We start from the raw sequence: 26,913 nt of genomic DNA on the forward strand, positions 1-26,913 counted from the left end.
GTGGGGTAAATGTGGGTGGAGTGTGCCAGATTGGAGTGTAATAGACTGGAGTGGAGAATGATTGGTTGGAGTGGGGTAGACTCAAGTGGGGTAGATTGTGGTAGATTGGACTGGGGTTGATGGTAGACTGGGGTGAAGTGGGGTAGAATGGAGTGGTGGGAATTGCATAGATTGCAGTGGAGTTTGGAGTGGAGTGGGGTGAATTGGACTGGGTTAGATTAGAGTGGAGTAGAATGGAATGGGGTCGATTGAGGTGGGTTCGGGTAGATTGGAGTGAAGTGGTTTGGCCTGGGGTACATTGGAATGAGGTGGATTGGGATAACTTGGAGTGGAGTAAACTGGAGTAGATAGGAGCAGAGGGGTCGGTTATAGTGGATTAGACTGGAGTGGGTTCGATGGTGTTAGACTGGAGTGGGGTAGGTTTGAGTGAAGTAGATTGTACTGGAGTGGAGTGGATTGGATTGTAATGGAGTGGATTGTGGTTTACTGGATTGTAGTGGTGTAGATTGGGGTAGACTGGATTAGAGTGGGGTAGAATAAGTGGGCTAGATGGGGGTGGGGTGGGTAAATTGGGGTGGAGTGCGGTAGACAGGAGTGTGGTAGATTGGGTAGAGTGCTGTAGATTGAGTGGAATTGTTTGGGGCAGACTGTAGCAAAGTGAAATAGAGTGGGATAGATTGGGGTGGAGTGGGATAGATTGGAGTAGGGTAGATTTGAGTGGTGTGGCATGTCGTAGAGAGGAGTGGAGTGTTGCATGCAGATTGAAGTGGCGTGGCAAATAGTTGGAGGGCATGGAGTGGAGAGGCATAGTGTGGAGAATGCATGATGTGGTAGCACACTGCCATTACTGGAACACATTTCAAATGAAATGACCATACCATTTGCACCGAAATACTTGTTTACTGCATACAAACAATGTATGGAAATGTCATCACCTAGTGTACTGATGTGTTTCGGTCATATTCAAATATTTGTTTCCACCACACTTAAGAATTACAATACAAGTGCTCCTTTTGTAATAATTCTGATATATTCTGAAATATCAGCAAAGTTCTTTTTTTCTGCTGTGTGCTAGAAAAAAAGAACATCCCTTCTCATCTTACATGGGTATGCAGCAGGATTGTCACATTAATTTTCTCACTTTGAAGTCAGAGAAAGAAAAATAAACACCAAGCTCCCTGGAAGAGAGAGTCTGACATTTGACCTCGGTCTTTCAATGCACAGCAAATCTGACAAGATAAGAACAAGATTTAAAGGCCTGTTTACAGAAAGCAAGTTTGTGGAAGAATGCAGTAAACAAGATTTGGGCAACGGGAGGGACGAACTTCATGTAAATAAATCCTGCAAATAGAAAGCCAGAAAATGTGAGTTAAAGGCTACAATGCCAATGGTAAGCAATGGGTGGAATGCATTCCTAGGCCAGTTTTCTGAATGTCCCAAAGATGAGTTTAGCAAACCAGACAGCTGTGCTGTCTGGTTGGCTACGATCTAACAATGGGCGGAATGCATTCCTTGGTCCTTTTTCTGAATGTCCACAAGACGTCTTTAGCTGTCTGGTAGGCTAGGACCTAAAAATTAAATGTAATGCTTGCAACTATACTGTTAGAGGTGGGGTCTCTAGTTGGCAGTGGTTTGCACCCTGTAAGTAGGGACCTTCACTCTAGTCAGGGTAAGGGAGTCACACACCTAAGATAACCCCTGCCCACCCCCTTGGTTGCTTGGCACAAGGAGTCAGACTTATCTCAGTGGCAATGTGTAAAGTATTTACACACACACACACACACACACACACACAGACAGACACACACACACACACCCACACACAGACACCCTCACCACCATAAACATACTCCACACCAGTTTAGAAAAATAGGCAATATTTATTGGAGTAAAACCAGACTAAAACAACAAAAATCTAACATACACAAGTAAAGATATACATTTTCAAAGATTAAATCTTAGTATAGCGCTTAGAAACATCTCCAACTGGGGCCATCACGGTGTCTTGACTGAGTCGTTCCCAACAGTCAGACGCCACTCACGAGGGAGTGCAGGCCGATCACAGAGTAGCACGGGCCCCAGGTACAGTACTTGAAAAATGAGGACACACAGACATTGTGGGGAGGTGAGGCGTCGCTGGAGTCGGTGTGCCATTAGTTCCTTACTGCTACTGTAGAGGTGAGGCATCTGTTCCTTACTGTTAGGAAGAGGAGGGGAGGCGTTAATTCCATACAGTTGCAGGGAAGGTGATACAGCGTCGGTGGTGAGGAGTTGGTTCCTTACAACCCGGCGGGATCGATGAATCCAGCAGGTCAAGATGCGAGGCTTCAACTTTGCGCTGTCGTGATCACACCACGGGGCCACAGGTGCTGCAGCAAAGTCGGCAGTCACAGACGTCAGTGACACTGCACTAGGGACTCACGCTGTGGCGGGACTTCGGAGGTACTGAGGGGGTGAGGGGTCTGTGATGCAGGTCGGGGTTGTTGCACTCAGCAGGGTCCACGGCTCTGGTGCAGGCACTGACGCGAAGGCGAACAGCAGTGCCAGTTCCGAAGTCGCTCTGGAGTCGATGTTTGGTTTCTTCTTGATTGCACCAGAACTCACTCCCAAGGGCCCAGGAGCTGGATTTGGCACCACTTGGCAACTCAGGATTCTCAGCAAGTGAGACCAGGTGCTGGCAGATGAAGTCTTTGATGTCCCTGTAGACATCTTAACAGGAGGCAAGCTCAGTCCAAGCCCTCAAAGAACTTTCAAAAGCATGATGCAGAAAGCAAAGTCCAGTCCTTTCACTCCTAGGACAGGAGCAGCAAGCAGCAGGCCAGCACAGCAAAGCAACAGGCAGAGTGGCAGTCCCTCCTACAGCATCCAGCCTTTCTTTCTGGCAGAATATCCTCAGTCCAGAAAGATTCTAACTTTGAGGGGTCAGAGGTCCAGTACTTATACCCATTTCTGCCTTTGAAGAAGGCAAGCTTCCAAGGAAAGTCTTTGTAGTGCACAAGTCCCTGCCTTTCCTGTCCTGGCCTCAGACACACCCTTGGGGGTTGGAGACTTCTTTGTGCAAGGACAGGCACAGCCCTATTTGGGTGAAAGTGTCAGCTCCTCCTATCACTCTAGCCTCGGAGGGCCCATCAGGATATGCAGGACACACCTCAGCTCTTTGTGTGACTGTCTACAGTGAATTCACAAACAGCCCAACTGTCACGCTGACCCAGACGTGTATTCCACAGACAGTCAGAAGCACAAAATAGTTAAGCAAGGAAATGCCCACTTTCTAAAAGTGGCATTTTCAAACTTACAATTTAAAAACCAACTTCACTGTTCAGAGACCCCAAACTCCATATCACGATCTGCTCCCAATGGGAAAATACACTTTAAAGAGATTTCAAGGCAATCCCAACGTTACCCTATGGAAGAGCTAGTCCTTGCAATAGTGAAAAACTAATTTGGCAGTATTTCACTATCAGGACATATAAAACACACCAGTACATGTCCTACCTTTTAAATACATTGCACCCTGCCCGTGGTGCTGCCTTGGACCTACCTTAGGGGTGACTTACATGAAGTCAAAGGAATTTTTTGGGCCAGACACGTGGGTGCACTTGTCACGTCGAAATAGCAGTTTAAAACTGCACACACAGACAGTGCAATGGCAGGCCTGAGAGATGTTTGCAGGGCTACTCATGTGGGTGGCACAATCAGTGCTGCACAGTAGCATTTTATTTACAGGCCCTGGGCTCACCTGGGGCACTGTACTAGGGACTTACAGGTAAATCAAATAGGCCAGTCATGAATAAACCAATCACCAATACCATTTACACAGACAGCACTTGCACTTTAGCACTGGTAAGCAGTGGTAAAGTGCCCAGAGTCCTAAACCCAGCAAAAACAAAATGCAGCACAGTAAAAAATAGGGGGTCAGAAGCAAAATGTTTGAGGCCAACCCTGCAAAAAGGGCCATTTCCCACATATACTCATCAACATTTCAAAGGGCACTGGTCCGTATGATAACAGCAGTATTGCGAGGTAAACAGATATTTTATATTAAGGCAAAAAATGTACGCAGAATATACTTGTAGAGTCCTCAGCAACCCCTCTTCATCCATTGCCATGCTTTGTCATTCTCATTTTATTTCTGCTCACTAGAGCAATCACCATGGGATAATGGGTCCCACTTCAGTCACTCTTTGACAAGTAGCAACAAAGTGCTTCAGCTTCAGTACTATGGACTGTTCTAGCAATCTGTGCCACAAAGGTAGGTTTCCTTCTAGCCATTTTTTTTTTTAGAATGGGGCACAACAACTCCGTTGATACCACTGATATGCAGCTCAGATCTCATCATAGGGCGCATTACATGCATTCTTGATTTAAGAAAAATCTAATCTGGCCACCTCTGCATGCGTTCACAAATATAGGCTTTCATATTTTCATGATTTTTTATTCAATAAAAACAAATCAAAGATGACCTCCATGACTCTACAAAGGTAAACGTGGGCGGCCATATTTCAATGTTTTTATACAAGCTTATTACAACAAAAATGTTCAGGTAGCAACCCATATGTTTGCATGCAGCTGCAGCCATTTCTGTTGTTTTATTTTTTAATTGAAGTTTTACAAAACCTATGACAAAATACAACAAGCATTAGCAAAGTCAAAGAGGTTTGCCACCAACAGAACCACTGGCTTTACACTGCCCTCGTAACACTACAAAGTTGTCTCTGGGTAATTTTCAAGCATTTGGAAGTATAAATGATCTAAGTAAGAAGAGAACAAAGTAAAAGAGAGAAACATTACAACAAGCTCAGGGGAACTAAAGTGCAGTGACATATATTGATTTGCTCAGGATCACACAGGTTTAGTCAAAAATTGCTAGAACAGAAAATTACCAGTCACACAGTCAACAAATGTGTCACATTTATAAATCTGTTAGGAAGCCAAGCCCAAGGCAGACTCCTCCCAGAGGTCGCACCTCAGCTGTTTTGTAGGATCTGTCCCTAAATGTTCTTTGGCGATGTTTGGCCACCAACAATTTTGCTAGGCTACAAAAATACAGAGAGGGGTCTAGGATATGGATGTTAGATGAACAGAGGTAGACAATGAGCAGGATGAAGGAATACAAGGAAGAACATCTGGAAAGTGGGAAGGTTGATGGAAGTGAGGAGTTGAACATGTGATTTCGATGTGTTCCAAAAAGGAGGACAAACAATCTGAAAGTCCAATCAGCATGGTGCACACAAAGGGGTAAAGACTGTGAGAGAACTGTCTGATTGTGTGTGAGCCCACAGAAACCAAAATGATTTTTTCTTACTTTTTAGAGACTTTGTAAAGCACTGCCAACTGCTTTAGGCCATCTTAGAGATGACTGGATTCTGATTTGCGCCTGCTGGATAGCTAGCACCAACTTTAGGTTTGGGACTCGAAGTGAGGAACACAAGCAATGAGTGACAAAAATGAATACTTTGTTGCGCACTGTAGGACGATGGAGAGTTGTTGGACCAATGGAGAGTAGCACTGTACACCAAGTGGAAGAAGAGAGCCTTCAACCAACTTCAGAAGGTTTGCTTTACGTAGGAAACGTACTGTTAGGGTTTATAGCCTTAGCCACATAAGGACTTCCCACTAAACTACCCATACCTTTCTGGGAGTAATTCCGTAGCAGCTCACCTCAGGCTTTGAGGTGATGCTAGAGCTGGAGGTCTTGGTGGGGCATCCAGGAGTGCAGCCAGGCAGAGCCCTGCACCCTATGGGTAATGAACAGTGTATGGAATTGAGATGGATTCTTATTTTGGAAAACATATTAGGCCCCTTATGGCAGTGTGATGTGGTTATGAAGCATTGGTGCAGAAAGTTAGTTTGGGGCACGAAACTGATTTTTTTTTTTTTTAAACCTTGGGAGAAATTTGCTTTTTTGGCTGCACAGCTGCAGTTGTCTGCCCAGGAGAGGACTAAGATAGGGCCTACGGAAAGTGGAAAAGCCATTTTTAAGCATAAGTTACAAGAGGTAGGAGGTCTCCTGAAGGGGGTAGGTGTATTTTTTAACAGAGTCAGGTGATTTGTGAATAAGCCTAGTTTAGCAAACAGTCTGGAAATTGAAGCTGCGACCCGCTAAAGAGTACACTTTGAATCCTGCCTAAGATAAGGAAAGCGACTTTTAGGGACAGTAGAGAAAAACGTTTCACCACTTAATGCAAAGAAAACGGTTTGCTTTACAGAATGAAAAAGGTTATGTCTCATGTCTAGTGGCGAGAAGCACGAGCAGAGTTAAGTTAGCGATAGATGATATAGGATCACATAAGCATTAAATCCAATCAATTAAAAACGTTAGATTTCTAACAACGACAGTGCTTTAACCACGCAAACAATGTTTTGCATCAATGGTACTACTCTTCAAGGCTTCTCCAAAGGTTACAAACGTAGAGTTCTTTGTATTATATTCTAGTAAAGCGCAGACCAGGAGATAGTGTTGGGCACTGTACATTATGAAATCAGACTGAGGAATGTACTGAAGTATCCTTCATACTTTCTAAAATAAAATAAAAAACAATGCAAGCTTTGAGGTACTCAGAATTGCATATATTTTTTTTGTATTTACAAAATTAAGGAACTTCCTTGAAAATTGGGGAAATTATGCTTTCAGAGCAAAAAGTAGTTTGCAATTATTTCACTTGACTTATTTGGCAAGTTTGCAGCTAAAAAACAAACAAAAAACAAATACTCTAGCAAGACGACGGGACAACGGTTTGAGCAGAAATTGGCTCTTGGCAAGACAGTTTTTGCTCGAACTGGTCACCTGCAGGCAAACAAATTATATGAAATTGCATAATGTGAAATTGTGAGAAATGTCATTAATTTTGCAAACATAATTAAAATTTCACCCAGGCCCAATCAAGACTCTCTTCCCAACTACAGTCTCATACAATAATAATATCCAATACAGTTTAGTACTTTCGAAGTAGATGTAGAGGACTATCAAAAGCAAATGTATGTCTTAGGTGGGTGTATGAGGTTAATCCAGGCCAGAGTCATGCTTTATTTTCAGGATATCCATGGGAAATAAATTTACATACAAAACATTGTAAAAGATAATTATTTAGGTCAATCGTGTTCAAAGTACACCCCGGAAGGTCAGATCCATGCCACGTTTTCATTATGAATCACTGGATGGCTATCTATTTTGTGTGGTTAGTCTGAAAGTCTGGCCTGGAGCCAACCTTTCTAGATATACCTTGGCACTCCTGATTTAGATATCCCATGGCTGTCCTGAAATCAAGGTTCTGGACCCTGCAGATTAGTGCTAGTCTGCTTGTGTGATCCTAGTCAGAGAAAACTTAGAGTGGCTCATGGCACACAGAAATAATTATTTAAGCGACATTTCAAAAAGCAACTTCTTGATGAAATAGGAGTTCACAATTTCAAGGAAGTTACCCGGTACGCTTGGCTTAAAACCGCAAGGGTCTTTTATGCGAACTTCTTTCGGACAGCTTTTTATTTCACTAAAGTGACGCTACCAGTTGACATTTTGTACGGCTCGGCCAAGAAAGCCGACCCCAAGGGTCTGATGAGTTACAACTAAACCAAGGGCAGTTGTCAGTACATCCATGCAACACTGAAAGGGCGCAAATAGTGCCAGCTAACGTGTGATGCTCCATTTTGTTGAACAATCAAATCTTTTTTTTAAATAAAAGAACATAGGTACAAAATAAACTTTGATAAATGGGCACTCACATGCAAAATGTGTCATGCTCCTACAGAATTATCAAAAGTGTTTTTCCCCGTAGAACTAATTGTGTACCTGTTTTAAACTAGCTCCCACAATAAAATAAAAAAAAACAATTAAAAACATCTGAAGTGTGAAATTACATAGTGTCGCATTACAAGCATTCCTTTACCACAAAGCTGAGTATAATTTCCACATGGTTCTCTACATTCTTGCGGACTGGAACCTGGGTCACAGGAAACCTTTGATTCTAGCGTCAGGGCGAGGCATTTCTAGGCAGCAAAGTGGTGGGTGTTGGGTGCTGAGGACCAGAGGTGAGTGATGTTTACTGGGGTGCAAGGGTGAGTGGCAGCTGCTCTGGCCCATGGTTCAGTGATGTTTACTGAGGTGCAAGTGTGAGTGACGGCCGCTCAGGCCCAGGGTTGAGTGACAGGTGTCAGCCAAGGTGTAGATGTGGATGATGGCTGTAAAGGTCATGGGGTAAGTGGCGATGCCTATGCCCAGTGCAGTGGTGAATGTGGAGTGCAGAGGGCCAGTGCAGGGGTGAGCAAAGTGTGCAGCGGACCAGTACAGGGGTGAGTGAAGGGTGCAGTGGACCAGTGCAGGGGTGAGTGAAGGGTGCTGAGGACCAGTGCAGGGGTGAGTGAAGGGTGCTGAGGACCAGTGCAGGGGTGAGTGAAGGGTACCAAGGTCCAGTGCAGGGGTAAGCGAAGGGTGCTGTGGACCAGTGCAGGGGTGAGTAAAGGGTGCAATGGACCAGTGCAGGGGTGAGTGAAGGGTGCAGTGGACCAGTGCAGGGGTGAGTGAAGGGTGCTGAGGACCAGTGCAGGGGTGAGTGAAGGGTGCTGAGGACCAGTGCAGGGGTGAGTGAAGGGTGCTGAGGACCAGTGCAGGGGTGAGTGAAGGGTACCAAGGTCCAGTGCAGGGGTAAGCGAAGGGTGCTGTGGACCAGTGCAGGGGTGAGTAAAGGGTGCAGTGGACCAGTGCAGGGGTGAGTGAAGGGTGCTGAGGACCAGTGCAGGGGTGAGTGAAGGGTGCTGAGGACCAGTGCAGGGGTGAGTGAAGGGTGCTGAGGACCAGTGCAGGGGTGAGTGAAGGGTACCAAGGTCCAGTGCAGGGGTAAGCGAAGGGTGCAGTGGACCAGTGCAGGGGTAAGTAAAGGGTGCAGTGGACCAGTGCAGGGGTGAGTAAAGAGTGCTCAGGTCCAGAGTTAAGGGACGAGTGTCAGCCAAGGTGTAGAGGGGAGCGATGGTTGCAAAGGGCCGTAGTAAGTGGAGATGCCTATGCCCGGTGCAGGGGTGAATGGCGGGTGCAGAGGACCAGTGCAGTGGTGAGTGACAGGTGCCAAGGCCCAATGCCGGCATGAATGACGGGTGTGACGGCCCAGTGCAGGGCTGAATGACGGCTACAGAGGACCTGTGAAGGGGTGAGTGAAGGGTGCCAAGATCCAGGGCAGGGGTGAGTAAAGGGTGCAGAGGTCCAGTGCAGGAATGAGCGGAAGGTGCTCAGATCCAGTGGTCAGTGTCGGTGCCGGCGTGATTGACGGGTGTGACGGCCCAGTGCAGGGTTGAATGACAACTGCAGAGGACCTGTGAAGGGTGCAATTGTCGCGTGCAGGGGTGAGTGAAGGATGCAAAGGTCCAGTGCAGGGGTCAATGACGTGCAGAGGACCAGTGCAGGAATGAGTGGAGGGTGCTCAGATCCAGTGTTGAGTGACGGGCGCCTAGGTCCAGTGGTGAGTGACGGGCGCCTGGGTCCAGTGGTGAGTGACGGGCGCCTGGGTCCAGTGGCGATTGACCGGTGAAGAGGTCCAGTGCAGTGGTGCGTGATTCGTGCTCATTCATGCCAATCGCTAGTCTTAACCTCACCCTCACCCAGCACCGACTCCGAATCTCATCCGCGCAGTATTAGAAGAGAAGCCAGCGCCCACCTGTTCGGGAGCCGGAGGGATATCAGCGAGGCGAAGAGCTCTCCGTCCTCCATACCCTGGCCCAGGACACCTCCAACAGACAAACACTCGCTGTGGAACTACGACACCTGGCTCCACCGCTCCATCACAACAAACTTCACCCGACCGGAAGTTGGCTTCTGAAGGAATCTGAGCTCAGAGGCCGGCCCATCCGGGCTTGGCTCCTCCGGAATGCGGTTCCGCCGGGTGCCGGGGAGGCCTCGTCTCAGGCCTCAAGGGGGTGGACGCGGGCCATCGGCCTTTGCTCCGGGCACCGTGTTTTGGCAGAACAGGGACTGACGGTTTCTGTCTGAGGTGCACAGAAGGCAGTTCAGCAAGCAGTCACTGGGCGGCGTGCCTGACGCTTACAAGAGTGCCAACCTGCCGAGTACTCTCAAAACACCATGAGGCATTGCCTCGGCGCCCGTAGTCTGCCAGGGAAGAACAGAACATGGCAGTACAGCCCAAAAGATCTCGGCACGGGAGCGCAGTAACAATAATCGAGTGGGACGGTGACCAGACGTCCCGGATAGTCCCGGTTTTTAGAAGACTGTCCCGGGGTCCCGGCGCTTCTCTTAATTTTAAACAAATGTCCCGGTTTTTGGGACAAAGGTCAGATTATCTAGGGAAGTATAAATTCAAAGTATGCTCTCCTTTAACAGACGCCTACAAAGTATGCAATAATTAAAGTAATTCATCCGTTTCAGTCAGGCAACACAGAAGGCACAGAGGCGTGCCAGCTCCACCATGGCCATCAGAGCGCAGCTCGGGTCGCCAGCTGCCATCAACATAATCTTCAAACTTCGTCCTCTGGTACCAGCACACAAATCCCGATCTAAATCTCTAACTCCCACTCCCTTCCCTCCCCACCTCTTCGCCCCCCCCCCCCCCCACCTCGCCCTAGCCTTCGAGGTTCATCAAGTGGAGCCAGACAAACGAAAAGTGTTTAACTGGACCACAACATGCCCCCCGCACACGACCGTAAATGTCACAACCAAGAGACCGGCTGTGTCCACATGATGTGGACTTGCCCTGTGTTGTTAAATTAATTGAGAGACATTACGGAAGTCCTCTCAAAGGGCAGAGAGGTAACAAACGCATTGAGCACTGAAGCGTGCATACTGGGTGCATTTAAAACTTTAAGGACAGACATGGCGGTGGCAACGTTCTCAGACCTAGCCCTCTCATTAGCTAGAAGGAATATTCCTACAGCCCGGGAAAACACTGCTCCCCGGCAGTCACAAAATGGTGTAACACTCCTATTTTATGGACATGAGAGGAGAGCAACTCGCTCGATAAAGAAGATTATAAAGGACTACGGACAATCCCCACAGCCCATCACTGGGATGAATTAACCACACACATGCAGGCGAACATAAAAGAACATTAAGCCCCAGTTTCTATATTGTGCCAATGAAAAAAGAGAAGGGCAAAGCACTGACGGTCTATGTTGAAGTGACCCTGGAATGTGGCTGATGCTGACTGGGCATCACAGGGACACCCCTCCCCCTCCACAAGCTTCTAGACAGGAATGACAGTACAAAAGGGCTACAATACGGGGTTTTCACAACTGCCATCACCGCAACCCCTGACACATCACACAAGTTCTCTATTTATTATAACTTATTTTGATCGTACTGTGATGTTTTCAAATATATGAAATGTAGTGGGTTTGGGCTATAAAGCTGACCAATAAACTGTCGGTATATAATGGCGGTTGACTCTCATTAAACATGTTTTTGTGCCTGCTTTTTATGCTTCCCCTAGCTTTCTCCAGTGGACTGGTGGCTAAAGGGGACATTTTGGGTGTAGTTGGGCTCCTTCGCTGGTGCTACAGGTTAATTCACTGCGGGCATTGAGTTTCTTATTGTAGAGAGCCACCCGGACTCTCCTTTCTTTTGTATCATGTTCCGCGCGTCAGGACGGAACTCGGAACCAAGTTTACATAATAAAGTCGGGGCTGCGCTGACGCAGTTCCCCTTGAGACTGCAGCCCTGTGTGCATGTGCTTCATTTCATCCCCTACATACCGTGTGGCCCGCGACTCTACAATGGCGACGAGCGGGTTTCCGATACTTCCGCGTCGCAGATGAGCTGCCCTGAACACCTGAAAGAAAGTAAAAACGTGACCGGCACAGCGCCCGCGCGCCGTGTAACGAAAAGACGAAGAACGCGTGGCCAGGACGGCGCTCGGCCGCATATGGAGGAGGCGTGCCGCACCCTGCTTTAAGAGGTACGCCCCGCCTCCCTTTTGTGTGAGTTCCCCGGCTGAGCCCGGTGCCCGTGGATCCTTGCCGCAGCCCACGTGCAGGAAAAGAATTAAAAGTAGCCTCGCCTCTGGCGCTGGTCTAAACACAGCGTCTTCGCCGGGAGGCCCTGCAGCACCACGCAGGGGCTGTGCGCGGTTAAACACACACATGCGCACGCCCCAGTGCTAGGCAATGCAACGCTCAGGCTGTGTTCCCCAGGGAGGGGAACGCAGCACAGGAGCCAGAGGGGCAGGAGCACCGAGCAAGAAACGAGGAAGGGCAGAAAGCCCTGAAAGACCCTGGAAAAGGGTGTGGAAAAAAAAAAAGAAAGAGGAAAAGAAAAGGAAAAAAAAAAGAAAGAGGAAAAGAAAAGGAAAAAAAAAAAAGAATAAAGAGTGTATAATAAAGAGGCATAAGGGGAATGAAGAAAGAGGGGTAGACCCCCCCAAGAAAAAAAAAAAAAGAGTGAGAAAAAAAAAAGGATTTTTTTTCTCTCTTGATAATAATAACTACAATTAAGAGTGGCCCTGAAAAAAAAAAAAGAAGAAGGAGGAAAGAACATTGAGAGAAAAAAAAACACACAGATACCACTAACGTTAAAGTGGAACTATAAGAAAGTAACCTGCAATACAACAACAAAGCGCCTACAGACCGTGAGACATCATGAGTGCCCCACCGCAAGAAAACCCCCAGCTGCCTGCGCAAGCAGGCGCCAGTGCTCACTCCTCAGTCACTGCGCTGCCCCCATTTAGCAAACTGATTGATCCGGCCACAGCTTCGCCAAGATGGCGCCTATGGTTAAACCGATTAGAAAACTACTTCTGCGCCACAAGAGAGACAGATGGGGCCGTGCGCAGATCTCTCATGCTGCTCATGGGGGGTGATGAGCTGCAAGAACTGTTCGATGCACTTCCAAACACAGGTGATAAGTCGGATTTCAACGCGGCAGTGGAAGCCCTGAACAAGCATTTTGATCCACAGCTGAACTCAGACTTTGAACGCTTCAAACTCCGGCAGGCTCGGCAGACGGATGTTGAGTCAATGGACATGTTCTATGCGCGACTAAGGAAGCTAGCAAGCTCGTATGTAGGCCTCAATCAACAAGAGGAGATTAGAGCACAGATTATTCAAGGATGCCGATCGAACGCACTAAGGAAGCTCATCCTACGCCAGCAAGGCATGCCCCTTGCCGACATTTTGGTTTTGGCACGTTCACACGAACTATCCGCGGTGCGGGCGGATGCCATGGCGGCAGTAAGAGGACAAACACTGGCCGCTGCGTCAACCACACATCCAGTCCAGGTGAAAGAAGAGCAGTTAGACGCCATCCAGACTCATCAACCTCCGGGCCGAAAAACAAACTTTGTCAGACAGAGCACGCGCACCTGCAGGAGCTGTGGGTACGAACACAAACCACCAATGGTGTGCCCAGCAAAAGGGAAAACGTGTGATAAGTGCGGCAAAGACAATAATTTTGCGAAAGTGTGCAGGTCAGGAAGAGGCTGGCAAGGAAACCAGAAAGGAAGGGACACCATGGTTAGAAGCGTAACCAAAGAGACTGATGAATCTGGTGAAACCGCGGCTCAGAGAACTCCAGTCTTCGAGGAGGATGAGGATGAAGACATCTTTGTGATCTCGTTCACCGGTGGGAGACAGCAGAAAAAGCGACCACCACCTATGAGCAACATCCAGATCAATGGCAAGTCGGCGACGGTGCTCATAGATACAGGAGCATCTATGAATGTGATGGATGAGACTCTATTCAAGCAATTGACCCCAACACCATTGCTTGCCCCAATTACCACTAAAATATACAACTATGGGGGCCGAGAGCCGCTTCCTCTAAAGGGCACGGTGGAGGTGGCAGAGTCCAGTGGGCAGGTGTCAACACAAGCAAGGTTCTATGTGGTGACTGGAGACCGAGGCACTCTGTTGGGGTGCCACACTGCGGAAGAGCTAGAACTAGTATTCTTCGCACGACAAGTATATGACTCCCACGCTGAACACCTAGTTAACGAATTTCCGTAGCTCTTTGAAGGGTTGGGGTGACTCAAAGGTAAACGTGTCAAGCTACACATAGATCACCGAGTTACGCCCGTTGCCCTCAGACACCAACGCGTTCCGTTCCATTTGCGACCAGCAGTGGAGAAGGAGCTACAGCTACTTGAAGACCAAGGAGTGATTGAGAAGGTCGAAGGGCCTACACCATGGGTGTGGCCGTTGGTGATAGCGCCAAAGCCCAAGCAACCTGGCGCCATCCGTCTCTGTGTCGACATGCGCCTTCCCAACAAGGCCATAAAAAGAGAGAGGCACATAACACCTACGATGGATGACATCATAGCGGATCTGAATGGGGCACACTGGTTCTCGAAATTGGACCTCAATGCCGGGTATCATCAGCTGGAGCTGGAACCCGACAGTAGGAACATCACCACCTTTTTAACACACGTGGGGCTTCGGTGATACAAGAGACTGAGCTTTGGGGTATCTTCGGCTGCCGAAGTATTTCAAAACATGATTAGGGAGACGCTGTCAAGACTGCAAGGGGTGATCAATTTGAGTGATGATATCCTCATTTATTCCAAAACTAGAGAAGAACATCACCGACATCTTAGGGCTACACTGCAGAGGTTGTCGGAGGCAGGGTTAACACTCCACAAGAAGAAATGCACGTTCTATCAGACGTCGGTGGAGTTTTTTGGCTATGTCTTCTCAAAAGACGGTCTACAGGTGGACCCTCGTAAACCTGATGCCATCCGTCAAGCACTGATTCTGAAAAACCCCACGGAAGTAAGAAGCTTCCTGGGCATGGCAACCTATTGTGGAAGGTTCATTCCGCAGCTTGCGACCATGGCGGAGCCTCTCAGACAGCTCACCAAAACTGGTCATCGGTGGGAGTGGAGCCCAATGGCGGGCAGGGCGTTTGCTGACATCAAGACAGCGCTACGAGACAAGTCAACAATGGCTTATTTTAACCCTCACAGACATAATGAGGTGGTGGTGGATGCAAGTCCAGTAGGTCTTGGCGCTGTTCTTCTCCAGGAGCAGAACTCGGAGGAGTGGGTTCCGGTTGCGTATGCCAGCAGAGCATTGCCTTCGGTTGAAACACGATATACCCAGATAGAACGAGAAGCTTTGGCGATTCGGTGGGCGTGCAAGCATTTTCACCTGTGTCTGTATGGCCAAGAATTCCAGGTGGTAACCGATCATAAGCCTCTAGTCGCACTGTTTGCCGGGTGCACTCGGTTGGCACCCCCGCGAATAGAGCGGTGGACTGTTCTGCTGCAACCTTACCGGTTTACCGTCATCTATCGACCAGGAGCGAACAACCCTGCGGACTACTTATCTCGCCACCCATCCCCAATCACGACTGATGACTCTCAAGAGAACGACGAGGAGAGCACGGAGGTGTTCGTGAACATGGTGGTACAATCGTCATGTCCCAATGCCCTAGGTGTAAGAGACATTGTTGATGCCACCAAGGTGGACACGGTACTCAATCAGGTCAAAGAAGCACTGGGTCACCGGAAGTGGAAGCTTTTCTTGGAAAAGACTAAAGTGGCCAATCACAAATGCAAATTAGCGATGCAAGGGATGTGGAGGGTGCGAGATGAGTTGTCCACAGATAGTCAAGGACTGATTCTTCGAGGAAGGAGAATTGTACTGCCTCAGAGCTTGTGGGCCAGAGTAGTGGAACTAGCACATCAGGGCCATCAGGGCACTGCGAAAACCAAGGCAAGATTGCGGGCCAAAGTGTGGTTCCCTGGCATGGATAGTCAGGTGGACGAATGGGTGGGAAAATGCCATTCATGCGTCATCACATCAGGGGAACAACCCTGCTGTCCAGTAGTCACTGAACCGGCTAGCACGAAACCCTGGACAAAAGTGAGTATGGATTTTGGGAGTTTCCCGGATGGGCGGCTGACCGTTGTCCTCATTGACTCTTGCACCAAGTTCCCTGTTGTTGACGTTGTGTCGTCCACGGTGTTCGAGAATGTGCGGCCAGTGCTTCAAAAGGCGTTTGCCATGTTTGGGCTCCCTGACGAAGTCAGAACAGACAATGGCCCACCGTTCAATGGACAGGAATTTCGGACTTACCTGGAAGGGCTAGCCATACATCATCGCAAGGTCATGCCCTATTGGCTGCAGGCTAATGGGGATGTCGAGAGGTTTATGCGAACTTTAAACCAAGCCCTCAGAATAGGTGTTGAACAAAGAGCAGACAGTGAGCAATATCTACAACAATTTCTGGGTGCTTATCACCAGACACCTCACAGTACTACAGGGTGTGCCCCGGCCGCACTTATGTTTAAAGTTCCGCCTCGGGATTGCATCCCGTCTGGTCCTCAGTGGACATCCCCAGAACTGGATGCCGAAGCCACTCAGCAACGCAGAGAACGCACTAATCGGAAAGCTACTGAACGATGGCAAGGTTGGTACCGGGGCTTTCAGGAAGGTGATATGGTGGTAGTGAAGAACCGCCGGCCAGGCGGAAAATTCCAAACTCCATTTGAGCCGGAACCCTGGCAGGTCGTTAGTGTGCGGGGTGCCATGATAACTACCGCACGAGGCAGGCAGAGAGTAACCAGGAACGTATCACACTTCAGGAGAGCAGAGGTTTCGGTCACATCCGAGAAGGAAGGAGAGATCGATGACTCGATGGTTGAGCCCCCGGATGCGGAGGTACAGACCGAGGGTGCTCAGATAGCGGCGCCCAGTGCACGATACCCTCTGGGTGAAAATGCCAGCCAAGGAGAATCACTTCCCAGGGGTGGACATTATCATCTATGCCCCAACCCGGTGCCGAACAGCCAGCTCAAAGACTTTGTACCCTGGGTCACTAGGAAGCAATGTTGGATCATCGCCACCTGCTCACCAGAGGGGCGTTGTCCCCGGGACTTTGTATCCTTTTGTTCTGTTCTGTTATTATTGTGTTTCCGTCTCAATTTTGCGTTTTTAGTTTTCCTGTATATTTCTCTTCTCTTCTGTGTGAAGTAAAACATGGGAGGGATGTAGAGAGCCACCCGGACTCTCCTTTCTTTTGTATCAGGTTCCGCGCATCCGGACGGAACGCAGAACCAAGCTTACGTAATAAAGTCGGGGCTGCGCTGACGCAGTTCCCCTTGAGACTGCAGCCCTGTGTGCATGTGCTTCATTTCATCCCCTACATACCGTGTGGCCCCGCAACTCTACACTTATAAGTCTGGTTGTTTCTCAAGTCGGCTAGCCAGCAGTAACTTTACCGTAAAACATTCTCCTGTCTTTTCATACTCTGTTGGCTTGCCTGGCGTGACAAACAGGAGAGGCTCAACACCTCAGTGACCGCAAATAACACATTCAGAAAACACGGAGGGTACCCCCAACAGAGACTGCTCCTCAGGATAGAGCGCGCCAAACGCAGCGCGTTGCAGCACGGCTTCAGAGAAACGCCATGTCTGCCACAGCTTCATCTGCAGTTTCCACTTTAAAATACGGAGGCCGGAGGGCGATTAGCATTGCCGTAACGCAAAGTAATAGGACCTCCTTCAGAATATGATGAGGGGCCCTCAAGTCTCCCATATTTCACAGCAATTCATGGGCTTGAGCCGAACACAGCCCCTCTATAGTGGCTGGGGACCAATGGAGGGTTGCAGGAGCATGTGTTACGCCCTTGGTGATTAGTAATGTCCCCCGTGTCACCCTCCACTCCAAAATGTGCTGATGGGGAAATGTCCCCGGTCACCAACGGTTCCTACCATAGGCACCTGCTCAGCACCGCTCGCTCAGCCACGGAGAGGCAGTCTTAATAAATGTGCAGTAGCACAAGCAAGAAGAATGTGCCTCTCGTCAGTGGCTGGGTGGCAATAACTGGGGTTCAGTGCCCCCCAGTCCAGTGTGCACAGTGCCACTGCAGCTGCTGCACCGTTGATAGCTTGCTCCCCTGCTTTCTACAAACCAGGTGACTTTCCAGTGGGCGGCAGCCACATTCCATGGGCACTGAGCAAGAGTCTTACATAAAAAATGACATCCCAAAATACACTCACTGACAAATCAGCTAGTGTGTCCTCCACCCAGAGCTTTTCAGTTTGGGCACGTGTTCTGAAACAACAACAGACTGCGCAGCCCTTGTTGTGACACATCTTCCGCTGTTGTTCAGACACAGCAAATGTAATACACGAGTTATAAAAAGAGCGGAGCACACCCTGGAAAGTGCATCAACAGGGCAGAACCACTCACAAAGCACTGTCCATCCCCACTGCTATCTCTAGAGAAGGGCAGAAGGGTGCTGTGCCTTAGCTCTTTTTGTCCTGCCCTCCCGGGCCCCATGCCCCACCACCAGAGCTGTGAATGTGCCAGCAGGACATGGAAAAAATGTCTAAACCGAAATATACAAATATACACATACATACAAAATCAGTATTACATATTTTAAGCAAATCTTTATATATATATATATATATATGTATATATATATATAATGTGTGTATATATAATCTTCGTAGGTTGCTCCACCAGTTTAATCTCTGACCCAATGTGCATCTCCTCACAATTCACTTCTGGAGACCTACACACTGCCCGATTGTGTAGTGTGCAGGCAATACATGTGACGGAGACAATAACAGACCAATGGCTGATTAGGGATGGCAGAAAGCCTCTATAAAATAACTATACCGTATGTACAATTTTAGTAAAATTAAAAAGAGTGCAGACAGTAGCAGACTTTACAGAAGTACCACATACAATCAATGAAGAAAGCAGCTGCCACTGGAAGAGGATGGGAATCAGAAGAGTGCAGTGAGCAGTTTGCTCTACAGCAGCAGAAACAATGCGCAGTCGCTTCACAGGAGTAAGACATGTAACAACTGGAGACAGAAGCGGACACCTCAAAACCAGTAGATATAAGAGCATAAACAGCGACTGGTCATACTGTAGTATTAAATATAAAGAGTGCAGACACTTGCTTTACAAGGATAAGTAACAAACAAACGACTGAAGCCACTACTGACAATGCAACTGAACATTATTAAAAACAGGACAAGCAGGCCATTTTTACAGAAGTAAAATATAACAGCAGCTTTAAATGAGTAAGAAATGTAAAGAATACGGACAACATTTTAGCAGACAAGGAATGCCTTTAAGAAATAGATTCTAGATTTATTGTTTGAAAAACATTTAAAATAAGTAAGAAATTCCACTGTTTACTATATAAAAAAGCAAGTGTACATTGCAAAAACAAAAAAACGAGTAGACATTAATAGTCCGCTCGACTGCTGCAAAATTAGTTAAGAATGTTGTGACTATATTTAACAAGCCTTGAAGATTGCTCACATGGTTTGATCTCCACCTCACTAAAGAAGTGACCTAATTAATTTCCCAAAGACAAACAGAGTTCCTTCAAACATCTAGAATTTCTTCTTCTCTGAAGCCTGTGAGAGACATTTGTCTACGACCTGAGTCTCAACTATTCTGTGTTTACTTTTCAGGGGCTTAGAAAGAACCAAATCACTTCATGGACAGAGGCAGGGAAATATGGTGCTCTAAGTTGTCATTCGTATAGAATTGCAGTCACCTGTGAATGTACTTACACAACATCTGTCCGAATTGCCCTACTGATAACGTTGTACTTTACTTCTTGTACATGACCCTCTCCCTAACCTAACTGAGAGGTTGTAAGGGCACAATCTCACATATCTGGTTAGTGGCCCCTTATGAAGTGCAATACACAAAGCCAGGTCTTGCAGGTTTAGCAAAGATTCACATACTAAGACTTAAAAGCCTATGCTTCTACTAGAATAGATCAAAACTACAACCCCAGAAGGCAAAGTGCTGCGGGTTAAAAAGCTCGAACTGGCGCAAGGTGTCACACAGGACGTCGAGTAACTTGGCAGTACGAAGGGCAGATTTGGAACAGAGCCTGTCACCTGCAGCAGACCATTTCACAGCCTGACAGGTCTGAGAAAGAGTCAGTTACCTACCTAGATTACCTTGCAAAGGCCTGTAGGGCTGGACAAGGTACAATCATATGACCGATTCCCTTCCGAAAGGCTGACAGGACTGGTTTAAATTCAGTCACGTTATACCACTAAGAAAGATTAGCAGTGCTGGACACAGCCAATCACTTGTTGAGGTCACCAAAGAAAGGTTTAATGAGTTTGGGCAGAATCAGTCATGACAGTCTTGCATCTAGAAGCGTGACAGTTCTGAGGCAGAGTCACAGACATCCCAAGCACCCATGACTGATTTCGGCTCAACACTACTTCTCCACCTAATGAACATGAAATAAAAAAACAAACTAATGGGCATTAATCAAGGAATGTTTATCCCAAGGGATGTATGGGCCCTATTGACAGGAAACAGATATTTGTAGCCCATGTAACCAAGGTTGAGTGGATCTACAAGAATTTTGATCCTACAACACTTATGTCAAGCACAAATCCCTGCAAAAGACAATTTAATTCACTGGACGAACAGCCCCGGTATATTGCAATAATGATGACAAATGTAAAAAACTGTATCTAAAATATATATATATCACTTCTCCTTTAAGAAAGCAAGGTCAACTAGGGAACTTGAGGGTATAGTAACTTTATTCAATTACTCCACCTTTATGTCTAGTGGCAACCTGTTTTGCACCTTGGCAACCGTTAAAAGGCAGATGCTCCGATACCGTGTGTGTTGCCTTTCACCTACATGCACAATACTGCTAATTACAAATATCAGCATTACGCACAGCGTACGAAACAAGCAAAACATCTCTTTAAGTTCAGCACAATTTATTTCACTACTAACACAAAAAAGGAACATTGGTTTTGTCTGTGTCCTTTCTGTGGCAGGTTTGGTGGCGGAGCTGGTTGAGGCTATTGGAATTACAGGTGGGGGACCGCATCGATACCTCAAACAAAATAGCCAAATAGTTCACACTGGTTTCCCTCTATGATCTGCTCCTTGGAGGAGCGAACTTAATGTTCACAGTAAACAAAGCAGACTGAAACCTTCCTGCGATAGAGAATATAACCATTCTCAGGCCGTATTTATTCACAACCACATAAACACGACATAAAAAACATCATCATATTTACAGTATTTCCTATCATCCTTATATTTCCATATTTATTTACAATATGCATTACAAATAGTTTAGGTTCTTTAAAAGGAGTCATGCTTGTCCACCCACCGGCACCGTCTGTAAACTGGGGGCCGTGTTCCCCCCCCAAAACCAATTACGCTTCACTAGGCGAGACTCACCTGTCCCTTCAAGATAGAGGGGGCACGGGCCAGCATGAAAACTGTCCGCCAATCCAACCATGCCAGAGCCAACCCTAAGCAAGGGATCCCCCCTGGCACCCGATGGGGATGATACTGGGCAACCGGGCCATACCTTGGTCCCCTGGCGCAGTCTCATCCCCCCAAATTCAAAAATTCCAGGGCCATGTAATGGAGTACCGTGGGGGCAGCTATGGACACTCGCTGTAGCAGTCGTCCCAAGCCCCTTTCCTAAACCCACAGCACTGCTACCCTGGTTTGAGCCAAAAAGCTTTTGATACCGTCTTGAGTTCGCCTGCACTAGTATTCTTGATGCCAAGGTTATCCACCTGCTTTGTGCCCAATCATGACTCCTTCCTTCCTAAGGTCTTCCTAATCCTGCTATTCTTTAGGGATGGGTGGGCGGGAAAGAATTCCTCCAGTCCTCTGGAGGTGTGTGTTGATCGTCAGGGGCAGCAAAGGGTCAAGAAAACAACCTGACCCTCGAGGGACTTGAGTCCCCCTGTCAAACAAGTTTGGGCTGCCCCTGCTGGTCACCTAGGAGCCCCCTCGGGGTAAGTGTGACTTTTAAAAATTTGCACAGTGGCCACGGTTGTGCCACCGGCCGAAACCGGTCCGATCCGGCCCACACCTGTCCTGGGGATCGCGCTATGCCTTGGTGCGCGCCCCCTGCCCAGATGCACTTTATTTACGTGCTGAACTAGTGTATGATAGCAGAGAGTCCATAGTTCCTCCAGGCTGCCACGACAGTAGGCTAGCACTGATTGGCAACCCAACAGTACCACAAAGAACTGGCCCCTGCACTCTGAACATCTCACTCTGACTCCAGGGCAGTGTAAAAACCTCAACAGAACCAGATCCTTGCCCGCCACCGTGTGATAACTTCTATGCAGCCGGATATTGGCTCTAGTGCCATGCAATAACCTCAATATAGTTGGATAAGACCACATCACTGAGTGGTAATCTCCAGTAGTGGCTCGAGGGCTGTGGAAGGGGTGGGGAGGCGCGGACGGGGGGAGGTGGGAGGGAATAAATATTACTAAATTTAATAACTAAAAAAAAACACTTACCTTCTCTGCCGTGCCTCTGTCCCTCGACGCTCCAAGCAGACTGGGAGCCCTCCAGCCCAGCAACTGTGCTGCTAGGCTGGAGAAAGCCTACAGCGCATGTGTGTTTGGCCGTCCTTAGAGAGCCAGCCAAACACATGTGCGCTGTGAAGAGGGAAGGGCTGAGCACTCCCTATCAGTGCATCACCCCTGTGGCCGCGCCCCTTTTAAAGAAAACTATAATAAACATAGTTTATTATCGTTTCCTTTAAAAGGATTTGCAGCTCTTGCTGCTAGCTGGGGGCCGACGCTCCTCCGCCCAAACAGAGGAGCCACCACCGGTAACCTCAACAAACCAGAGATTTGGTCCAAACACCGAGTGAAAACCTCATCCTTACCCCAGTGCAGTGTGATAACCTCCGAGGAGGTATATACTGGCCCATGCACTGTTTAGTAACCCCAGGAGATGTGGATACTAATGACAGCACAGTGGGGCGGTTATTCATCAGACATGGTATTCCAAACAGAAATGCAGTATAAACGAACAATACGGGTGCACAGGACAATGAGTAGAAAGACTGGTTAACATAGAACAAAGTCAGTGGTTATGGCACACAACTGATGCCAATCACTGAATGTTAACATCGAGGATAACTACATTGTTTTATGGCTACCCCTAATAAGAGAAGCACCACACATTTACGTATTTACAACACTTCAGTTCTACGCGAGCTAGCAGTCACTCTAAAGTGTCAGGAGATGGTTTACTTGAGGCTATATGAGCAGACTATGGTACTGGCCTTAATATGTGTGATAACCTCAGCAGATGTGGATGCTGGCCCTAGCAGCACTATGATAACACTGTGTGATTACCTCAATAGAACCGGATACTTGATCCTGGCACTGCTTTATCAACTCATTCGCTGAGGATAACGTCACTGACACTGCAGGATCCCTAATAGACCTAGAAATTGATCCCAGCACTATGTGATAATCTAAATAGACTCAGATACTGGCCTTAACCCTGCAAAATACATTTAGTAAAGAAGGATGACAAAACTTTCACTGGGCGATCCTCAGTAGACACAGATACTGGCCCTAGCCTCAATAGACGAGGATACCTTCACAAGCAATGTGTGATCCTCAAAAGACCCAGATACTGGATGTACTGAGGTGTGACCATCCCAATAAATTGGTATACCGCCACCAGCTCTGTGTGATCCTCGGCAGACGTGGAGACTAGTGTTACTGCTGTGTGATATACTCAACAGACCTGACTATAGGCCCAATTACTGCATGATAATTTTGCATAACATTGACACAGGGCCTGGTGTTAATAGATGTGAATAAGCTAAACAGAGGAGGGTACTGTTCATAGTGTTGGCTTGCGATATCTGTAGAGCAGAACACAGAAACGACTGGAAGATGCGCCCTAGGTTTTTGAAATAGCCTTAGTGGCAGTTGCTCTATACACACCCATGAATGAGGATTGTTCGGTGTTATCAGATTTTACCACAGGCTGTCCCTCCAGAGCATTTCAAACACTGTTTTCAGTTCTGGACTTGTGTGATAACCTGACGCATTCTGGGAGTTGTAGTACTGTTTTGCTTACATTGAAAAAATTAGCCTAGCGCTCGAAACTAATGATTTGGAGGTAAAAGGTTCATGACTGGAGAAAGTTTCCGTAATAAAAGGAGTTAAGTGTTCATCATGTGCCCATCACAAGAGTAGAGTATGAAATACACCACATGTAGTCCAATAACAAAGACAGTACACAGCAAGGGATCCAGTTGCTTACCCAGCTTGACAGCGCCCTCCGGAGGATAATCTGGGAACTGGCCTTCCGAGGGCACGCTGACGGTCCTGCGCAGGCTCCGCCCCTTGCTGGTCTCCACCTGCGCCTCTGGGGTGCCCTCGCTGTGCATCTAGAGGAGAAAGAGCAGTGTGTTTGTACTCGCCCCGGCATTCTCGGCTCACATAATCCGCGGCAGTGACTCCCGGGATGACCCGCCACCCACCCGATCCCTTTATCCATCGCTCCGTGGGAGGGGCAGTACTGCTGGTCTAACCGGGGCGATCAATGGCTACAGACCGCCCTCTGGAGTGGACCCTCAAGAGCACAGAAGCTGGCACGGACATGCATGGAGTACATCTTCAGAGGGGGTGGGGCCAACATTTCGGGTACGAAAGCAGCGAGAGGTAAAAATTAAACCCATATTCTAAAAAAATGATAGCCTATGTGCGAGAGAGCAAAGGGGGCTCCCATTACACCCTCAGTGCCGAGACTGAGGTACGGCCCTCTTCACCCAGCAGAGCAGATGTGGTTTCAGGTGGAAAACTGGTGAGACAGATAGGTTGGCGGAGATTAGGTAATATTGGAGTACAACAATAGGGTTTTGAAGAGGAAAGGTTGTGATCTATGGAATGAGGTATCAGCTAGTTCCAAAATTACAGTAAGGATTGAGGCAGGCATAAAAAAAGAGATTTAAAAAAGTGTGTGACCCACAGACCCGCGGCAAGGATAGGCGATCAACTGTTGGGGGAACATGGCGGACCGAGCATACTGGGACACACGAAGAGTGTGTGAAGTGCTTGGGGGCACACAGGTAAACTACCACAGGAGCTTGCCATATGACGACAGCAGTGGTAGGAATTTGGGACAGAATGTGCATAGTTTTGGGGCATATGCAAATTCTCATGGGATGCTTGAGCACATGGACAAATCAAACAAAGAGCTGGGGCACATTAGCAGGTCTCATAGAGCTTGGTGCACATAGACAGCACACAAAGAGCTTGGGGCAGATGGACAGCGTGCAAAGTGCTTGGGGCAGATGGACAGCGTGCAAAGTGCTTGGGGCAACTGACAAGGTCCCACAGAGCTTGGGGCACATGGACAGCACACAAAGAGCTTGGGGCACATGGACAGCGTGCAAAGTGCTTGGGGCAACTGACAAGGTCCCACAGAGCTTGGGGCACATGGACAGTGCGCGAGGAGTTTAGGGGACATGGACAGCACGAAAGGAGCATGAGCCAATTGCACAGCATGAGGAGCTTGAGGCACTTGGTCAGCACGAGGAGCTTGGGGCACATAGAGAGCGCAAGGAGCTTGGGGCACATAGAGAGCGCAAGGAGCTTGGGGCACATAGAGAGCGCAAGGAGCTTGGGGCACATAGAGAGCGCAAGGAACTTTGGGGCACATGGAGAGCGCAAGGAACTTTGGGGCACATGGAGAGCGCTAGGAACTTTGGGACACATGGAGAGCGCAAGGAACTTTGGGGCACATGGAGAGCGCAAGGAACTTTGGGGCACATGGAGAGCGCAAGGAACTTTGGGGCACATGGAGAGCGCAAGGAACTTTGGGGCACATGGAGAGCGCAAGGAACTTTGGGGCACATGGAGAGCGCAAGGAACTTTGGGGCACATGGAGAGCGCAAGGAGCATGGGGCACATGGAGAGCGCAAGGAGCATGGGGCACATGGAGAGCGCAAGGAGCATGGGGCACATGGAGAGCGCAAGGAGCATGGGGCACATGGAGAGCGCAAGGAGCATGGGGCACATGGAGAGCGCAAGGAGCATGGGGCACATGGAGTGCGCAAGGAGCTTTGGGGCACATGGAGTGCGCAAGGAGCTTTGGGGCACATGGAGTGCGCAAGGAGCTTTGGGGCACATGGAGTGCGCAAGGAGCTTTGGGGCACATGGAGTGCGCAAGGAGCTTTGGGGCACATGGAGTGCGCAAGGAACTTTTGGGCACATTGAGAGCGCAAGGAGCTTTGGGGCACATGGAGGGCGCAAGGAGCTTTGGGGCACATGGAGTGCGCAAGGAGCTTTGGGGCACATGGAGTGCGCAAGGAGCTTTGGGGCACATGGAGTGCGCAAGGAGCTTTGGGGCACATGGAGTGCGCAAGGAGCTTTGGGGCACATGGAGTGCGCAAGGAGCTTTGGGGCACATGGAGTGCGCAAGGAACTTTTGGGCACATTGAGAGCGCAAGGAGCTTTGGGGCACATGGAGGGCGCAAGGAGCTTTGGGGCACATGGAGTGCGCAAGGAGCTTTGGGGCACATGGAGTGCGCAAGGAGCTTTGGGGCACATGGAGTGCGCAAGGAGCTTTGGGGCACATGGAGTGCGCAAGGAACTTTGGGGCACATGGAGTGCGCAAGGAACTTTGGGGCACATGGAGTGCGCAAGGAACTTTGGGGCACATGGAGTGCGCAAGGAACTTTGGGGCACATGGAGTGCGCAAGGAACTTTGGGGCACATGGAGAGCGCAAGGAGCAGGGGGCACATGGAGAGCGCAAGGAGCAGGGGGCACATGGAGAGCGCAAGGAGCTTTGGGGCACATGGAGTGCGCAAGGAGCTTTGGGGCACATGGAGTGCGCAAGGAGCTTTGGGGCACATGAAGTGCGCAAGGAGCTTTGGGGCACATGGAGTGCGCAAGGAGCATGGGGCACATGTAGAGCGTGTGAAGTGCTTGGGGCATATGGACAAAATAAGTAACTTACGACAGATGGAAAGGGGTGAGTGGTTAAAGCACAACAGTGTGAGTAGCTTGATTCACATGGACAGTGTGAGGAGCTTGGAACTCGCAAGCAGACAGTCTGAGAACTGTGGGGTGCAAGAACAGGCAGAACGCTTGGACTCATACAGAGTTTTGCCTGCGATGCACCATTTAACAAGCACTAAAGCTCAGGCACCTAGACGCAGGCCACCACAGTGA

General features: G+C 48.5%; 1 protein-coding gene across 5 annotated transcripts in view; it reads right to left on the reverse strand.

Annotated features, from left to right (window-relative positions):
* Positions 1–26,913, reverse strand: part of RASAL2 (RAS protein activator like 2) — a 618,546-nt gene that overhangs the window by 295,439 nt on the left and 296,194 nt on the right. For 4 of the 5 annotated variants that reach the window (XM_069231552.1, XM_069231551.1, XM_069231550.1 and 1 more), the window contains exon 3: positions 23,998–24,124. In XM_069231552.1, coding sequence (XP_069087653.1) covers positions 23,998–24,124 — 127 coding nt within the window. Of the gene's footprint in view, positions 1–9,644; positions 9,776–23,997; positions 24,125–26,913 lie in introns of those variants that run through there. The other variant, XM_069231556.1, reaches the window with a different exon arrangement.

Source organism: Pleurodeles waltl, chromosome 4_2 (assembly GCF_031143425.1).
Source record: "Pleurodeles waltl isolate 20211129_DDA chromosome 4_2, aPleWal1.hap1.20221129, whole genome shotgun sequence".
Lineage (NCBI taxonomy): Eukaryota > Metazoa > Chordata > Amphibia > Caudata > Salamandridae > Pleurodeles > Pleurodeles waltl.